Here is a 19,780-nt window from a genome sequence, read left to right on the forward strand (position 1 = left end):
ATGAACATACAAAATCAAGATCAAAAGCTAAATGAACATACAAAATGATTAAGAACCTAACCTAACCCTAAACTAACGTATATCTTCTCCAGAAACGAGCACGTGGCAGTGAGAAATTCCGAGGGTACATTCTACCTTTGTCAAGTCGCCCAGAACGTCTTTAAAAACACCCGCAAGATCAAGATCCGGTGGCTGTCTCCGGAAGATCCCGACAACAAGAACTGCAACACTTATAAACCAGATTATTACGACATTACAGGTGAGGTGGTGCGGTGTACAGGGTGTGGCAGAGGTAGGGGGGTGTACAGGGTGTGGCAGAGGTAGGGGGGTGTACAGGGTGTGGCAGAGGTAGGGGGTGCCAGGGTGGGCACAGGTAGGGGGGGTGTGCTGGTGGTGTGGCACAGGTAGGGGGGTGTACAGGTGTGACAGGAAGGGGGGTGTACAGTGTGTGTGGGCAGAGGTGGGGGGTGGCAGGTGTGGGGCACAGGTAGGGGGGTGTTAGGGTGTGACAGAGGAAGGGGGGGTGTAGAGGTAGGGGGGGGTGTGCTACAGGGTGTGTGACAGAGGAAGGTGTACAGTGTGGCAGAGTGGGGTGTACAGGGTGTGGGTAGAGGTCGTGGGCCAGGTGTTTAGTGTACAGGGTGCCTGGGTCAGGGTCAGGTGTTCAGTGTACAGGGTGTGTCAAGTGGTCAGTCAGGTGTTCAGTGTAAGTTTTGCTGGGTCGGGGTCAGGTGCACGCACCGTGTGGCCATAGGTCAGGGGCCAGGGTTCAGTGTATGTGCAGTCGTGGGTCAGGTGTTCAGTGTACAGGGTGGCCATGGGTCAGGTGTTCAGTGTGCTGGTGTGTGCTGTGGGGTCATGGGCCAGGTGTTCAGTGTACAGGTGGTTTCATGGGTCGCGGGGTCAGGTGTGCAATGTGTGGGTGGCTGCGGGTCTTAATAGGTGTAGAGACGGTGGTCATCATCAGTGGTGGTTAGCTGTAGGGACGGTGGTGGTCACTGCGGTAGTTAGCTGTAGGGACGGTGGTGGTCATCAGTGGTGGTTAGCTGTAGGACGGTGGTGGTCATTGTGGTAGTGTTAGCTGTAAGGATGGTGGTCATCATCAGTGGTAGGTAGTTAGCTGTAGGGGCGGTGGCCATCATCAGTGGTAGTTAGCTGTAGGGACGGTGGTCATCATCAGTGGTAGTTAGCTGTAGGGACGGTGGTCATCATCAGTGGTAGTTAGCTGTAGGGACGGTGGTCATCATCAGTGGTAGTTAGCTGTAGGGACGGTGGTCATCATCAGTGGTAGTTAGCTGTAGGGACGGTGGTTATCATACAGTAAAACCCCTATTTAAAGGACTTTGGAGAGTAAAGTGCATTATATCGAGGTTTCTGTTATATATGAACCCTCCCTCTAACGGACTTTAAAGAGACGTGCCCGTTATAGTGAATCATGTCCCCTGTATTTAGGTTCAATCACCATTACCTGTTGTTGTGATATTAAGGGAGCCGAGGCATGTTAGCAACCCTCTCCTTATTTCACCTGATGATTAAACACCTTAACACTAATTAGAGAGGTTAGGGTAGGTTAGGTTAGGGTAGGGTAGGGTAGGGTAGCATTGGGGTGTTTTAATCAACAGGTGAAAATACTCGTTATATGATCCTCTACCTGTAGTTTATTAAGCCCATTGAGTCTTGGAGGGTTAAATCATTGTCCTCAAAGGGTTAAATTTATCCACAAAGGGTTAAACATCATCAAAGGGTTAAACCATCATCCACAAAGGGTTAATATGGCACTACTGTATTTGTTACTTGATGGGAACTACACGTTTTCAACAGCTAATAACGATGTCTTTTGAGATTTTTTCCTTAACGACAGTCATTCTTAACAGCTAAATATGATGTCTTTTGTGAGATTTTCCTTAACATTCATTCATTCTCAACAGCTAATGATGAAGCTTCTCTTTCAGATTTTGACTGCATCCTCACGACGGTTAATTTGGAGCGGATAGACCGTAAAACACTGCGGTTAAAACCAGAAGAAGAGACCCGAGTTAACAACATTTTAAAACGTGCCATGGACCTCGAGAAGGGTGTGTTGGCGGATAAACCAAGCGTTGACGCGAATCATCCCGACGGATGTGAGTTGTTTGGCTGGAGTTTAGGGTAGTTTGAACCATTGTGTTTAGCATGATAGTGGCACAGTTGGGTGGAGTTTATCTCAGCTCACTCAGTCTTACATCTCAGCTCACTCAGTCATACATCTCAGCTCACTCAATCCTGTATACATCCTCTTAATTTCCTGGATGTGTTTCACTGCCATGCAACATCATACTTCGTGTGTGTGTTTATCTGTGTGACAAAATTGTAACCGTGTCTCGTCATTTAAACACTGCTGATTTTAACGTACTGTATCATTTACGAGAACTGCATTATCTCAACACCCGAGTCTTCCTCAAAATAGCTGACTGATTTAGCGTGCCATTAAAGTTAGTTGGTATATATGTATCAAATAACACAAGGGGAAAACTACCACTAATTTATGACTGTCTAGATGTCTGTCTGTTGTGGAAATACCAAGGAAAATTCCCATAACCGTGTAAATATTTCCTTGTGTTGGTGTGTGTGTGAGGTTTGCCTGCATATGTATTCAAGTTAGAGTAAGGCAGTGGTCTAGTATTCAGAGTCTTCCAAATTGTCACAGAAAAAGGGGATTTGAGGTCATATTGAGAGCTTGGTAGCGGACCCTTTGTCTTACGAGTGGTTGGCCTCACGTCAGAACAGTAAAAGACTAGTCACAATAAAAGCAGATTGTAGCGTAGATCCCACTGGTAGTTGATGTGTACAGTAGCTAAAACAACTATCTGTGCATACTTTGTGGTGAACAATATGAGACCATGGACGATAAATTTTAGTATGCAAGGGCTGTCACTAGTCACACGTAAAATTTCGTAGCGTATCTACCCCCACCTGCACGGATAGTTGTTTTAGCTACTGTACAAGCAGACCTTGAGCCATGACTGTTTGGCTTATGGTCACCTGCACATATAGATGGGATCCCAGTACATTCATTGCAATAATTTGTGATTGCAGTCTCCTTTTTACATCATTTTCATTGTACTGTTGTAACATTACTTTATTTACATTATTTTGTTATGTATGGGATTTTATTACTGTTTTGTATGGGCAGGGTTGTGCTTTAACCTAACCTATACTAATCTAACCCATCCTAAATTATGGAAATAGCACTGTTCTGACTTACCAACAAAGTTACTTACATTCAGGGTCAAGGAACATATCCCTGTCGTACGTGAGGGACTGCCTGTAATTAGATTATTGTTGGTAAAGTAATTAATAGTGTAATGAAGAGTGTATTTGTTTGTAATTATTATTCTTATTATGTTTAGACTAATTACCTATTGTTATTTTAATCTTTTTCTCCAGTGATACAAAATTTTTAAAACATTAACCAGAAATTATTACAAGTTAAATAATTTTAATTCCTTTTGCTATAATTATAATTTTTGTAAAGAACTTCATAATATTTTAAACTTAAACAATTCAAGACTTTTAAAACCTCAACTTGAAATGATAATAAATTCGCAAATCTGAATAAACTTTCACTGGATCTAATAAACTTTCACTGTACCAAATAAACTTTCACCGTATCTCATAAACTTTCACCGTACCTAATATACAATAAATCCTGACGCATACAAATCGCCTTTCAGTGGATCTTTCATTGTACACAAACGAAGACCAGCTTAAGAGGAGGAGGAAGAGAAATTCAACAGGGAAGAGGAAAAAGAAGGATGAGTCTTCAGGAGAGAGCGGCGTAGAGTCTGAGGAAGATGAGGAGACAGATAGTGAAGGTGAGAGAAGAATTAATTACCTGGGTGTTGTTATTAGGTGAAGAACGGGAATAGATAGTGAGATAAAGAGAGAGATAGTGAGATAAAGAGATAGTGAGAAGAAGAGAGAGAGATAGATGTGTATCGGGATGGGAAAATATATTGGGTTCAGATAAATAATTGAGATGTGTACAGGGTGTGCCATAGTGTGTGTGTGATTATTGTACAGGGTGTGTCATAGTGTGTGTGTGATTATTGTACAGGGTGTGTCATAGTGTGTGTGATTATTGTACAGGGTGTCTCATAGGGTGTGTTTATTGTACAGGGTGTCTCATAGGGTGTGTTTATTGTACAGGGTGTCTCATAGGGTGTGTTTTTTGTACAGGGTGTGTGATTATTGTACAGGTAAACTAAGCTGGGATGTCTAATTATCATGTAAACTAAGCTGGGGTGTCTCAGGTAAAATAAGCTGGGGTGTCTCATGCAAACTAAGCTGGGATGTCTCATGCAAACTAAGCTGGGGTGTCTCAGGTAAAATAAACTGGGATGTCTTTAATTATCAGGTGATCCATATTTTCCCATTGTACAGTAAGTAAAACAACTATCTATGCAGGTGGGGGTCAATATGCTCTGTTTACGTGTGACTAGTGACAGCCCTCGTCCATGGTCTCATATTGTTTCCCCCACAAAGAATACACAGATAGTTGTTGTAGCTACTGTACACTTCGACCTTTCTCTTGCTTTGAGATGGTATGGTCGCTATCAAGAGAAATTTGGATATTTTATTCATTTATAATTAGTTGTTTTGTCTGTTTTATTATGCTCATAACTACTTGATGTCATAAATGTCTGGCTGTCAAACATTATGTTGTATTTTGGTATTCTATCTCTTTCCCCTTTACCTCCCTTTCCCCCCCTTTACCCTCTCCCCTTTATCTCTCCTCTCTTTATCTCCCTCTCTCCCTCTCCTCCCTTTATACCTCCCTCTCCCCCCACCATCTCCCCCTTTACTCTTCCTCTCACCCCCCTTTACCCCTCTCCCTTTACCCCCTCTTTACCTCCCTCTCCTCCCACCTACCATCTATCACTAAGTTACACATTCTTCCTCAGTCTTCCACTTCCTGTTCTCTCTAAATGTCTGAACCACAATAGTAAACACATTTTGACTATATTTTCTGCTGTATTTTTTGTAAGTTATTGTTGGTTGTGGTTTGTGACTTGTACTTTCTTCTACAGGAGAAGAGAGCCCCAAGAAAGTTGCACGAACTCCCGCCAGACGTAACCCAAGAGCTGGCAGCAAGACTCCCGCTAAGGGCAAAATTTCTACGCCTGCTTCAACAAAAGCCAAAAGTGAGTGTCGTTGAGTTTCAGTCTTGAGTCCATAAAGTTGCACGAACCATCGTGCAGTACATAGAGGATATTGCTTCTTGGATATAGATACTGTATAGTTTATATAGATGTTATGCAAGCTTCCCACCTTACCTCAAGGTGGAGGGAACGGCCTCTGTGATACAGCAGGTGCTAGAGGGACTTGCAATCACCATATGGAGGTAATTGATAAATGACAATATGTGATATAAGATGAGATAATTGCCACGCGAGGACAACCCTGCAGTTAATGTGGGACTGAGATACTGTAAGACCATGATATACATAGAACAGGTGATAACTTGACTCAGAACCTTCAGTGATGAGGTTGTTTCTCCACACACAAATAAGAGGTAATTCTTTTGTGTCATTTCCTGCTGAGCAGCGAGGTAACTTCCCGGGCCAGAAGAATTGAATAAGGTAAGGACCCCCGTGGTCACTTGGATCTTCCCCCGCCACACCACGTCCGGCACGCACGCACGTTCTCTGTGGCGGTAACACGTAAAGCTAGATTAAGTTATGGACGGTGTAATGTGCGTTGACCTACGGCAACGACACACGTAACTAGATAACTTATTGATGTTGTGGTTATTACCCTTGAGATTCACACTTTACCCCGATGACACTGTGTTTACGTGGAGAGAATATTTGACCTGTTATTACATCACTCGTATATGGTGTTATAGGAGGGAACACCATAGCAGAACACAATGGTTACATCAGCGAGAACATGTCAGTGTGTTCCTCCTGAGTCCGGCCTCGGTGCACCATACTGGAAAACATTGACGGGAAATTAAAAAAAGAAATAAACGTAAATGTTTTTAATTTTTAGGGAGTGAATTATTTTTTTTTTATCTATAGTGAATTTTCCAACTATGGTGCATTGTGGCCTGACAGGTATAGTACATTGATCACCTGTTAATTAGACCTGGCACCTAGCGGGTTACCTCACACCTCCCTCGATCACCTGTCAGTTCATCCGAGTGTCGTTCACCTTTGGTGTTCACAGTGAAACCTCTATATAATGGACTGCTCTTTATATAATCCCTAAAATGGGGGTTTTACATATAACGGACCCTCGATATAATGGACTTTGCTCTCAATATACTCCGTTATATGGAGGTTTCACCGCACTTGATATAAATATTTGGGGGAAAATTGAAATAATATTTTACACTTTAAATACTACAAAGGGTAATTAAGAAGTGACATAAATGGGGTGGTGATTACAGAGTAACTGTATAGGAAATGAAATAGGTCTTCAGAACTAGGAATGGGTAGTTATTGGTGAACGATGTCATGGTAGTTGGCTCTTGTGACCACTGAAACACAAACCAAGTGTAATGGAGTGGTAGCTGTGTTGTGTGTTTACCTCTTCATTATAATTCACCTGATAAATTCGTAAACTAAATATACAGGTAAAATACACTACATATCAACTAAATAAACTACGCTACATAGGGAGACCGAGGAGGGGGGGGTGAGTTAAGGCCTATTCTCGGGGGTTTTGTTATTTATTGTCTCGGCTAATATCACCTTCTGGTAGTGAGGGAGAGGTGTAGGAGTAGAATTTTCGGGTAAGCGAGTTTTCGTACAGCGAACGTAGGTGTTTCTCTGTGATTGGTTGGGGTTCTTCCACGGGTTATCGGTGTGTGCGCTTAATATTTGTTGATTGGCTGTCTCTTTTCCATTTATTTGTGTGTTTCTGTTCTCCCTCTCCCCTCTTTCTTAACCTTTAAAGAGTATCCATTGTCTGCAGAAGTTAGCTGTAGGGACAGTGGCCATCATCAGTTCCCAAAACTGGAATTTTCCAAAAAAATTCCAGCTTTGGGAATGATTTTCCAAGAAAATTTCAATTCCGTCTATCAGAGAGTTCCGTGTTTGAGGGATTCTGGTTCACGGAGATATTACTGTATACTATTATGCACTGTCCCATGTAACTGTGTGTGTAGCATGTGTGGGCGTTCGAAGGTGTCTTGTATTCTGCGCTTACTTGAATGTATTGTATTTTTTCCTGCATCTCCTGTAACTTGTAAGGATTAGCCCAAAATAATGGTGAGAGATTTACTGTACTTGGGGGAGGGGGGGGGGATTAGTCCGAATTACACTGAAGCTGAGTGAAGAAGATAATTTCATCCCCCAAATGAAATTACCGATTATTTTTGAACGTCACTTGATACTATGCTGTGATCTTAGCTTGAGTATGATAACACTCGCTGGAATGACATGGGTGATCTTGAGAGTTTGGTAGGGGTCCTGGCTTCCCCCTTAAGAGCTGAGAGGAGTTTTGATAACCAGTGGATTACATAATTTTCAAGGGTTTTGAGGGCATTTGACTGTAGGGAAAGATGTATTGGGTGTCCCAGAAATATCTCCCTGCCTCCCTTCCTGTCTGTTCTCTGCCTCTTTTCCTGTCTGCTCTCTGCCTCCCTCCCTCCCTGTCTGCTCCCTGTATCCCTCCCTGCCTGCTCACTGAGACACTGTGATTTGGAGGCAGGGAAATTTTTCTGAGACAACCTATATGTGAAATGTAACTGGGATGGCAACTGTCTAAAGGGGTTTTGCTTTTGAAAGGTAATTAGCATGAAATATGATGCTTTACAATGAGGGCGGTAATTTTTTTAAAGATTTCATTGTGTTTTGAGTAGAAGGGAAAGAAAAAAGTTATATTCTTATTAGTACTGTTATTATTATTATTATTAGTAGCAGTAGAGGTAGTAGTGGTACCTGTAGTAGTAGAAGTAACAGTAGCAATAGTAATAACAGTAATAGTACAGTATTAGTTATTATCATTAAAATGGTTAACAGTGAGAGGATTATGATCTTGTGGTGTTGCTGACTTGAATACAAAATTGGTTTATATCACAATGTGTGTATACCCGAGGTCACACTTAGTCACACGTCAAGAGATAATATTTACACCTCATGAGTTAGTGGTCTCGTCAGCCCCTACTTACCAACACCACTACGGCTGTCTTAATGTACACATGCACCAAATAGTATCCATGTGATATTGTTTGAGAAAATATGACGCAACAGATGAAGGATTTTGACAACCCTACCGAGAGGTCAAGAGTCGCGGCGTTCATTTTGGAATTCATCGGGACAGACACACACACGTACACACACACACATACAGGTAATTTAAGTTAGGGTTCCTGTAACATCCACCGCAAGGGGAAAAAAAAGGGTAAAAACAAAGACTTCAATAAAATTTGTCATACATAGGAAAGTGATTTACAATATGATCAGTGTTATAGTGAAATCTCCATATAGCGGACTTCTCTCTCCCTGTAATCATTATATGAAGGTTTCACATCTAACGGACTTCTCCATCTATGTAGTTCATTATATGGAGGTTTCACAGCTAACGAACCCTCGACATAATGTACGTAGTCCGCTAAATAGAGGTTTTGCTGTACGTACACCCTATCTATTGTACAAGAACCAATTCACTTACCTGTACAGTACATTAATTAGTTATATTTTGCATTACACTTACCTGTTGTGCTCAAAGTGTTCCACACCTCACTGCACGGTATTAGAATTTTGTGGCGTTTATGAAAGTTGTTATTTATTTGTTTACTTTAAACTATTTGGTTTTAGTCTTTTAAGCCTTTGAATTTTGCAACCTAAGCTGTTGCGTCGCCAGGGATGTAATTACCCCAATCAATCATCAGTCAATCTCATTACAGTACATAGAGAATCAACCAATGACTGACTGCATCTCATCATACTTACCCATAGCCGTTGATTCATTCCTTTAAGACTATTTCACGTCATTAGCATCGACCCCTAACAGCTCAACCATACAACTGGGTCATCAATTTATCAGAGAACCGTAAATGATTATTTTATTTTAGAACATGTAATGAACGGTAGCTTATGAATCAGGCGGAATAGAATCTGTTCATCTGGTTCTGTCTATTGTAAAATGTTCTTCACTGTCAGATTTTTGTCAGGTCATCACGTTCAGTTTTTTTGTTAGGTTCCTGTTCATCGCACGACATATATTAAATCATTTAGGGTTCGTGAATAAAAACAATGACATCGTGCATGTTTTGTATCTCGGTCAATTGTGAAAGCAACTGGTGACATATTGCTTCTTTCTATAACTATTTCACAATCACTTGGGTATAGGAACAAGGAGTGACAGTTCATTGTATATAGGAACAAGGAGTGACAGTTCATTGTATATAGGAACAAGAAGAGACAGTTCATTGTATATAGGAACAAGGAGAGACAGTTCATTGTATATAGGAACAAGGAGTGACAGTTCATTGTATATAGGAACAAGGAGAGACAGTTCATTGTATATATCAACAGTTCATTGTATATAGGAACAAGGAGAGACAGTTCATTGTATATAGGAACAAGGAGTGACAGTTCATTGTATATAGGAACAAGGAGTGACAGTTCATTGTATATAGGAACAAGGAGTGACAGTTCATTGTATATAGGAGTGACAGTTCATTGTATATAGGAACAAGGAGTGACAGTTCATTGTATATAGGAACAAGGAGGACAGTTCATTGTATATAGGAACAAGAGTGACAGTTCATTGTATATAGAACAAGGAGGACAGTTCATTGTATATAGGAAGAAGAAGAGAGACAGTTCATTGTATATAGGAACAAGGAGTGACAGTTCATTGTATATAGGAACAAGGAGTGACAGTTCATTGTATATAGGAACAAGGAGAGACAGTTCATTGTATATAGGAACAAGGAGTGACAGTTCATTGTATATAGGAACAAGGAGAGACAGTTCATTGTATATAGGAACAAGGAGTGACGGTTCATTGTATATAGGAACAAGGAGAGACAGTTCATTGTATATAGGAACAAGGAGTGACAGTTCATTGTATATAGGAACAAGGAGAGACAGTTCATTGTATATAGGAACAAGGAGAGACAGTTCATTGTATATAGGAACAAGGAGTGACAGTTCATTGTATATAGGAACAAGGAGTGACAGTTCATTGTATATAGGAACAAGGAGTGACAGTTCATTGTACATATCAACAAGGAGTGACGTCCATTCGTAGTCTAAATTTGTCCACGTTTTTCGAGGGTAACCAATGCTGTGTAACGTGTAGCTTAACCCATTCACTTTGAGGTTTTTGTTTGGTTACTGCTTGAAGATTTTATTCATCAGAGAAGATTTAATACCATATACAAGGGAGGGAATGCAGTCAGTGTAATATCCTTGGTCCTGTAATTTGGTAACAGATATGTGGGGAAGATTGTAAGATATTCTGTACTTGTGATTTGTATTAAATGATTCGGTAAATATTGAAAAATGTAATAGAATGATTTTAAAGTTTATGAACATTGATCATTAATAGTTCTTTCATAATACAGGGTTTAAATTTTTTTAAAGATATCCTGTACTATATATTGTATTAAAAGATTTGGTAAATATTGAAAAAATGTAATGGAATGATTTTGAAGTATATGAACAGTGGCCATTACAAACCAGCAGTGATTAATCTTGATGTACAGTAATATTAAAACAGCAATTAGAGAAAGACGGGTGGGGGGGGGGGGTAAAGCTCTAATCACCCGCCAAAGGCTCACCACCTCCTCTTCTGAATCACGAACTCCAGAGATTCAGATTCATGAACCCGAAGCAGTAAAGTTGCATTGGTCTGTTTATAAATGGTTCGGAAGGAGAAGTGATGAGCCTTTTGTTAAGAGGTACCGGGACACTGCTGACTGCTTGAGTGGTCGGGGAAATATATGTTGTGGATTGCAGTGATATAAAAGCATGCAGTGAAAATGTTATACAGTGAAACCTCAATATAGTGGACTTATATATCAGTGTAGTTTGTTAGATGGAGGTTTCTAATCTAACGGACCCTCTATATAATGGACTTTCCCTTCCATATAGTCCACTAAATAGAGGACTCATTGTACTACATTATAAATCTCTCTCTGGATCTTCAAAGCTTAATATTGGGATGTTATTGACAAGTAAAAAACAAAAACATTGATTTATTCTTTGTTTTCTGATCCACTCATGAAAGCACTGTAGCCTCTCTTACTGCTCCACCAACCCTGAGATTCAGACAGGCGAATCCGAATAGACGAGTGAATCCGAAGCATCTATGGGCAGAATAATGCCTCAGTTATTGCTTCGGGTTCATAAGTCTGAATCCCTCGGGTCTGGAAGTTTGAATCTCTCGGGGTTCGAAGTCTGAATCCCTCGGGGTTCGTAAATCTGAATCTCTGGGTTCGTGGGGTAGTGAGAGGCGACACGACTTAAGTTTACCAGTGTACATTATGGGTTACCACTTGAGAGTCTCGAGTATTTGAAGATGTTTATTATTAGTTTACTGTACACATGTAGGTCATAAAAATTGTCCCTTGGCTGTGTGCGAGGACGTTGATGGTGGTCTTAATATACAGGGTACGTGAGAGACTAGGTTAAAGGTCGTGAGAACCGGAACAAACACTCATTATATCAGTTTATGGTTGGCAGCCCTAAGGTCAGTTTGCTTAGGGCAGTATAATATAGCTGGTGATAACAATAATTTCATCTCTCGTACCATTGTGAGTAATATCTCTGTGGTTTGTTTTACTTCAAGGAACAATTACTGTCGAGTGAAGAGATATGGGCAGGTTTTAGCTACAGGACTAAGTAATTGTTTCTTGACGAATGAGTAATGTCTTGTCTCATCATAGGATTCACTCTGTTGGTAAATGACTTTAATATGCTGTACTGTACCTTGTTCTTTGTGCTTTAATGTGTGTGTAAACCGGTATATGGTGGGTGTGCGTGCGTGTGCGTGGTGAAGTAAACATGACTAAGAGATGAAAAGTCGGGAATAAAGCTCCATCTCTTAGTTGATTCCTTCACTACCACACTACGTACTGTACACACACACACACACACACACACACACACACACACACACACACACACACACAATGGTTTATATAAGACTGTAAAACATAAAAGATACCAATATTTAATAATATTTTTATTAACTATTTATTGGGAGGAAATATTATTGGTATTTTGTGTGTGCAGTTATATACAAATGGTTTACTTTTTGTATGAGATTTAATTCTTTCATATATATAGTACGCTTGTATGTGATAAAGAAAATGTAGTTTAATCTCAAGGGGTTAGGAAGATTGGTGGCAACAGCCCCTAAAATATTGTAATTGGAGGGCTGTGGTGACCAACCCTCAGACGTGAATTATGGAATGTTTAGAAATAGGTCGATTACGCTTGAGTTTATTTATGTAGCACTCTAAACGGTCACAGTACGTGGAAGATAACAAGTACTGTACCTGTATGAGCTGTAGGTCAGTATTAGGTGTGGGTATAAGCTAACTACAGGCTTGTTATTTTAATACAGTACATTACCATTTTTTTGTTCTTGGTATTAATTTTCTTTTAATTATCATTAATCAGCAAGACAAACTAGTGTACAGTATTTATTATCACACTTAAGCTACAGATATAATTTGTTTTATTAATTATTACTGTCTTAATTGATCTAAAAGTATTGAAGTATTTGTAAGGTAAAACCATCAAACTAATTGTAACGATAAACTAAATTATTTTTTTTTTTTTACTCTTCTATCATTTGGTCTTTTATCTGCAGCATTAACCAAGACCAAGACTCCTCGAATCTCCCCTCTGAAGGCAGGACGTAAGGCTATGCCCAAGATCCCATTAAAAGCAACACCCAAGACCAGTACTCTAAAGGCCACCGCTGCCGCCGCCACCACCACCACAAGCACCACCACCACCATCATCACCCCCCCTAAGGCCGCTCTTCCCCCCAAGGCCACTCCAAAATCAGGGCGACGAGCAGCACGCAAATAGCCCAAGGAGGAAATGGAGGAGGCGTCTGAAGGAATTACCCAACAGCAAAAACCGCGGGGAATGAGTGCACCAAATGACCTGACTACATGCATAAGGCTGATGTTGTTAGCAAAATAGGTACTCGTCCAATTATTGAATTAAGGAAATCGTCAGGCTTTTTGGATTAAGAAAATTCACAAAGCTGTAGTGTGTGTGTGTGTGTGTGTGTGCGTGTGTGTGTGTGCATGTGTGTGTGTGTGTGTGAGTGTGTGTGAGTGAGAGCGCCTTAATGCATATACTGATGATGAAGGCAAAAAAGTCATTTTGTATATGAGCAATTCTTACCTTCTCTCCTCCCCCACTCCCTCCTCCTCCTCCTCCCTTGGCATCACTGAAATTGTTATTGTTTGTAAACATAATCTTTCTTTCCTCCCGCCCCCCCTCCCCCCTCTATGCTCTGCCCCCTTTTTTTTACAAATAATAAAGCCGTTCATTATTGGAATGCAAGGTGGATCATTTCCTTGTGTGTGTGTGAGAACTCTTGAATAATTGTGTGACTGTGTGTGTACAAAACTTTGTGAGGGTATATGTAACCAATTTAAATTAACTAGAGGATAGGTTATGTTCAGAGTACATATTAATGTTTAATCTATTGTATATGTATAATAGTTCTCAGTGTACAACTCAAACTTTTTATATCATTACAAGTGTGGCATTCCCCCCTCCCTTCCCCTCCCCTCACTATTTCTCTAACCCCTGAGGAACTCCTTGAGTCGAGGAACCCCTGGGTTGTGGAAGCCCTTGAATCTAGGAAGCCCCTGAGTTGAGGAAATCCTTGGGTTGAGGAAGCCTCAGATTTGCATTGGTATGTTACAAGAGACTGTAAATCACTGCTCAACATAAAATGAACCTTGTGAATGGATCAACCCAATATGAGTGAAGTAAGAGGTGGAGCATAGTTATGTACTGTATCATAAGGTTTATGCAGCTGTACAAGAAAGAAGCACTTCACTAGTTTTGTCAATTGGGTGATTTACAGAGTTTGAGTTTGTATAGTTTCTTACTAAATATATAAAACTGATTGGTTTTGCAATTACTCTTTTATGATTATTATTATTATTAATATTTGTCAACAAAAAATGTTTTATTTTTTGAAGTGGAAATGCAATATTTTGCTACTGTTAATGCACGATTACTACCTGCACTACAGTATTGAGCAATTGGTTTAGGAATTACCAGACAGTAGCATAGTTTAGCCTCTGCCCTCTACCGTGCGAGCAAGACGTGAAAAAATAAAGGCACGACGCTCGAATCCTCCGAGTGAAGTGTCGATACAAACTCAAAAATAACGTGGAGGCAGAGGCACTGTAGGCTGTACATAAGTAATGACCCGTAACAATTTGATGTATTGTCTTGATCGTAGGTGTGTGACTCATGAATGCCGTTTATGTTACAGACTATATTGGGCTGGAATTCTTAGAGACCACTTGAGTGATGAACGATGTAAAATAAAATCCATCCTGATATTCCCCGACATGTTAAATGATGACACATGCCAACTCATTAATAAGTAGCAATTAATGGCCATATTGTTTCAGGCATTGAAGCATTGAGGTGCATTTTTCTACTTGTACAACTAATTCTATGCCGTGTGGTGGTAGATGAAGGCATTACAAGGAACGATTGCATTCAAGTCGTGTTTAAGAATTTAGGTCTCGGAGCATATCCGGGCTTTGATAGGAGATGTGCCGAGAGCGAGTTCTTTATCATGGGGGAAACCAAGCACTGATGAGGCCCTCGTGTGGGGGTGGTGGTCAGAATCCCCACCGCGTGACCCCACCAGTGCTCACCAATGGACGGGGGTGATGTGGGAGGTATATTGACCTTTATACCTTCGACTAAAACAAAAAAAAAATTGTTAAAAGACTGATCGACGTCACATCTTTCACAGCGAGTAAGACCGAAGTGCCCGGCCGTTATTATGTTTTCCATTGGTATGTGAACATTACCAACAGTAGGGTGTAATGTTAAATGGAAACCAATTGTTCTTTGATACAATGTTGAATTAAAGAAACGGCAACAGTACTCTTTAATGCGTTGCTTTTATAACGTTCGGTCATTTTTATACAAACCGTGAGGAGTTTTTGGGTATTTGTAAAGTTTCAATGTACTGTACACCCTCCTAGTGCAAACTTGTTAGGGACATAAGCTATACTGACTGATAGTGGAGTTAGTACAAGCATGATGGTATTTATACGTCTGTTTATTTCTCAAGGAGCCGAGATGACGAGATGCTCCGTATATTTTATCGCTAATTTGAAAGTAATAATTCAGATTTGGGTCATATTAAAGAGTTGGAATTATCCTTCACCGAAAACCTCCCCTGCTTGGACGGCTTCACTGTGTGAGAGACCGGCCGGAAGAGTTCTTTATTTGAAGAGTTTGCCGGCCGTGAAACGCTTGTAACAAGACTGCAGTTTACGTTACAAATTTTGCAGGATGTCTTATTTTGCCGTTTAGAAGAATCGGTCACCCCGGGGTAAACTTTACGAGGTTTAGTTACTTTTTGTGGACATATTTGCCAAGGTTGTTAGTTTTAACTTTTTTCCTTGATATTAAGGATGGATATAATCTCTGTTGTCCACACCAGTCCACAAGTCCAAGTGTTTGTAGAATTAAACAAAAATTTCCCTTGTTTATGAAGTAATAATTGGACTGTAGTATCTTTTGATAATTTACAGGGACTCCACAGTAAACCAAGGGATTTTAATATTTAATTTTTTTAGCTGTATGTATTTAAAAATTGCCAGGATTTTATTTTAAGCATTTTCTGTGAATGTGTTTGTTAACCCCCGCAAAAAAAAATATGATCCAAGTTATGTAAATTATGCTTTTCCAATAGTTGCTATTAAAGATTATTTTGAGGAAAACTATATATTTTTTGAATGGCAAAGATCCTTTTTGTGAGAAAATTGAATATTAGGGATTTGGCCAGTTGGTGCCATCAGGTGAGCTGAGCTATTTTGAGTCTACAATAATCTACAATAAATTTTGGAAATTGACAAGAGGATACACATTTGTTTCACTACAAACGTTGAAAAAGCATAAAGAATATTATTATTGAGCATTTCGGGGAATATAATTGGAAGTATTAGTATTATTTAGACTGATATAAACACTTACAAAATATTGGCATTATCAATGTTGTACACTGGAAGTAATGTACAATATTGTATTAAAAATTATGTTATTTAGAAATATTTACACATGTACACTAGATAACACTTACACATGTACACTAAATAACACTTACACATGTACACTAAATAACACTTACACATGTACACTAAATAGCACTTACACATGTACACTAAATAACACTTACACATGTACACTAAATAACACTTACACATGTACACTAAATAACACTTACACATGTACACTAAATAACACTTACACATGTACACTAAATAACACTACATATGTACAGTTAATCAAAAACTATCTGTACTTGGGGTAGTCGATGACTCCCAGAATAAACGCCGCGACTCCTGTTGTCTCGGTAGAGTTGTCAAAATCCTTTACCCATTGTGTCACATTTTCTCGACACAATTTGGTATAGATACTTTTATTGATCGACCGTACACTTGAAATAATAGAATTTTTATTTGTACACTTAATAGATAAAAATTTGCATTTACATTTGTACACTTACGTTCAAGACTCGAAATAGAATGAGGTCAATAATTCCTCGTAATGACCTGTGCAAAAAATAACCAGGGTCGCCGTTCTCAAAGGGTCATAGTGAGAATATTTCGCGTACTGAAGAGTAAGAATTCACCCGACTATTGAAATTAACCTAATCCAAAAATTAGTTGAAAAGTCTCAAAATTATACAGAAATTGATACATATAGTAATTTTAACAGTTGATCTATTAAAATTATTACTTTATATTAATTTAGTATCAGGTTAATGTACAGGATCTAATGGAATAATTTTAACATAGATTTCGCCCCTATAACTGGCATTACTAATTTAACCCATCCAATTAAGGTCAAGTATCAAAACCCCTAGATGCTAAATATTCGAGTTATGAACCTTGATGACCTAACCTGACTGGCAGAGAATCGTGTATATCAATGCTTTAGTCTTATCATTTTTACTTGGTATTTTTTTAACACATTAGGATTGTTCTAAATATAATTACCAAGTATACAGCAAAGGTTCAGTTTCATCCCCTTTTTGCAACAAACCATTTTCACGAACTATTTTACATACAAGTAGGAAATTGTTTTAATAAGTAAATATCATTGTACATTTGAGTCTTAATTTCCTCCCCCTGTGATTTTAAGTTTGGTTTAGTTAGATATTAAACCTATTGAGAGATGACCTGTAGATTAGGCACCCTATATTATATTACCTGATGGTTAAACACACTAATACTAACTTAAACCTAACCTAACCTAACCTAAATTAACCCAGGTAGTAATAGTATGTTAAACCATCAGGTGAAATAGGAGGGGTGGCTGATCTTCATGTGGTCCCAAACTAGCTAACGTAGTCTTATAAATAGGAATAATATGTGGAAATTTTAATATTATTCTTCAGTATTTAATGTGGAATTTTTTTTTATTGTTATGTTGGATATAATGTGAAAATTCCAACATTTCTCAGCATTTTTTTGAGTTTGTAGAATTTGGTGTAGAATTTCATATTATTCCTATCAGTAATTTAGATATAGAGTTAAATTAATGTTAAATAGCTAATAACTGGGTAGAAGTACTTTATGGAGAGTATTGTATAGAGCTGAGCATTATAACCTTGAGAGCTATTTATAAAGGTTATATCAACGTAGATTAAGGTGAGTTATATATACATGTGTGTGATATACATATGAGTACTTAATACCTCCACTGGAATAAATTTGAGGTAAGTTAAGGATTTTATTCCATATGTAAGTTTTATAAAGTTTAATATCTAAAAATATCAAGGGGTAAAAAACGAATTTATTTAAGTATCCATTGTTAGTTATGAGGTTAAAAAACTAAGATTTTGCCATTTCTGCTGTATATGTTGTGGTATAATTGTTAATGAGTGAAGTGGTGGTTTGAAAATGATATCTAAACGGGAATGCGGCAGAGAGTGTTCGGCCATTTTGTGACTCTCGCCCCTAGAGTGAGGCTCAATAGAGGTGACCTGCTCCCTCCCCGCCCGCTGTGTATCATGGCGTCTCCACCAACCACAAGCGTCATTATTTCAAACTGAATCTCCTCCAACCAATCACAGTTCAAATAGGTCCACGCGTCATCACTAACCCAATACCGCTCTGTTATACATTCTCCTTCAACCAATGGGAGCACCGGTCTCAAACCATGGTAGCCAATCAGCATCAGCCCGCCAAAGCGTCCGTTAGTCTTGATGTGAGTGTCCGGGCATTAAATCCTATCGGTTCTTTTCCACAAATATTCGGTAAGTACGGAATAACTTGACTATAAAGCTTAATTATAATGACACCAAATTAATAGTGAATTTATGGTGATTTTGGAGGAGAAGGTTGTGAGGTAGAGTGAAGTAGGAGGTGAGGAGGAGGTAGAGAAAAGTGGAGGAGGTTCAAATGTGGCGGGAGTGACGGAGTGACGCTGGTGCCTGGCTTCCCTCCCTCGCCTCCCGTCCCTCGCCTCCCGTCCCTCACCTGTTCCTCCTAACCATAAAACTACATAATTAACCTCGAATAATATCTACATTTAATACGAATTAACTGCCATTAACCATCATTAACCAATTTATGCCACGTAATTTAAATCGATAATTACAATTTATTAACCCATGCGTGATTAATGTCTGTCTGTCTGTTATTCGTAGTTACCCATTAGTATTTTATTTATTGTTATATATGTTAAAAAAAAGTTGCTTATTGTACTAAATGGATGAGGGTTTGATTGTTGTAGTTGTGGTGGTGATTGTTGTTGTTGTGGTGGTGATTGTTGTTGTGGTGTTAGTGATTGTTGTTTATAGTGAAAAGTATTGTGCTTGTGGTGGTTCAGTTCTGGTGCCCTTATTATAGAATGGATATCAATTCACTGGAGTCGGTGCAGCGAAGAATGACGAAAATGATTCCAGGACTTAGAAACCTTCCATATCAAGATAGGTTAAAGAAACTAAACTTACATTCCCTAGAAAGACGAAGAGTGCGGGGAGATATGATAGAAGTATTTAAGTGGGTGAAAGGAATCAATAAAGGAGATATAGATAAAGTTCTTATAATATCCGAGCAGGATAGGACTCGGAGCAACGGATTTAAGTTGGATAAGTTTAGGTTTAGGAGGGAGATAGGAAGGAACTGGTTCACAAATAGAGTGGTGGACGAGTGGAACAAGCTTACCAACTTTAGTAAGTGCTTGAAAGTTTTAAAAGGAGGCTAGACAGATTCATGGATGATAGAGAGTGGCCTATTGCAGAATCCTTATGTTCTGTGATTGGTTGTGTGATTGTTAAACGTTATTGGTTGGCAGGTGTAGTGTTTTGATGGTAGATAAGACTTTGGTAGGATGTTAAGTTAGCGTTAGGGTGTCTAATCTTCAGGTGAAATAAGCTGGGGGTGCTTAATCTTCAGGTGGTCCCTTGTTGATAATTTTGTTGGCTGATAGTGATGGTGGTTGTAGTTGTGGTAGAGTAAATACTTCATAATCTATCCCAACCATTTACACCTGGGGAGAATTTAACAAGGATTATTCCAATGATCTTTTGAATACCTTAC

At 39.2% G+C, this 19,780-nt stretch overlaps 1 protein-coding gene across 6 annotated transcripts in view; it reads left to right on the forward strand.

The window, feature by feature from the left end:
• The window catches only part of LOC121865669 (proteoglycan 4-like), a 56,264-nt gene extending 38,924 nt beyond the window's left edge, over positions 1–17,340 (forward strand). For 4 of the 6 annotated variants that reach the window (XM_042365189.1, XM_042365192.1, XM_042365191.1 and 1 more), the window contains exons 4-8: positions 93–259; positions 1,953–2,123; positions 3,714–3,854; positions 5,070–5,183; positions 12,820–17,340. In XM_042365189.1, the coding sequence (XP_042221123.1) occupies positions 93–259; positions 1,953–2,123; positions 3,714–3,854; positions 5,070–5,183; positions 12,820–13,043 (817 nt within the window). In that variant the 3' untranslated portion in view covers positions 13,044–17,340. Of the gene's footprint in view, positions 1–92; positions 260–1,952; positions 2,124–3,713; positions 3,855–5,069; positions 5,184–5,321; positions 5,384–5,586; positions 5,622–12,819 lie in introns of all 6 variants that reach the window. The other 2 variants (XM_042365193.1, XM_042365194.1) reach the window with 2 other exon arrangements.
• Positions 17,341–19,780: the final 2,440 nt, after the last annotated feature.

This window comes from Homarus americanus, unplaced genomic scaffold, assembly GCF_018991925.1.
Source record: "Homarus americanus isolate GMGI-L3 unplaced genomic scaffold, GMGI_Hamer_2.0 scaffold8022, whole genome shotgun sequence".
Taxonomy (NCBI): Eukaryota; Metazoa; Arthropoda; class Malacostraca; order Decapoda; family Nephropidae; genus Homarus; species Homarus americanus.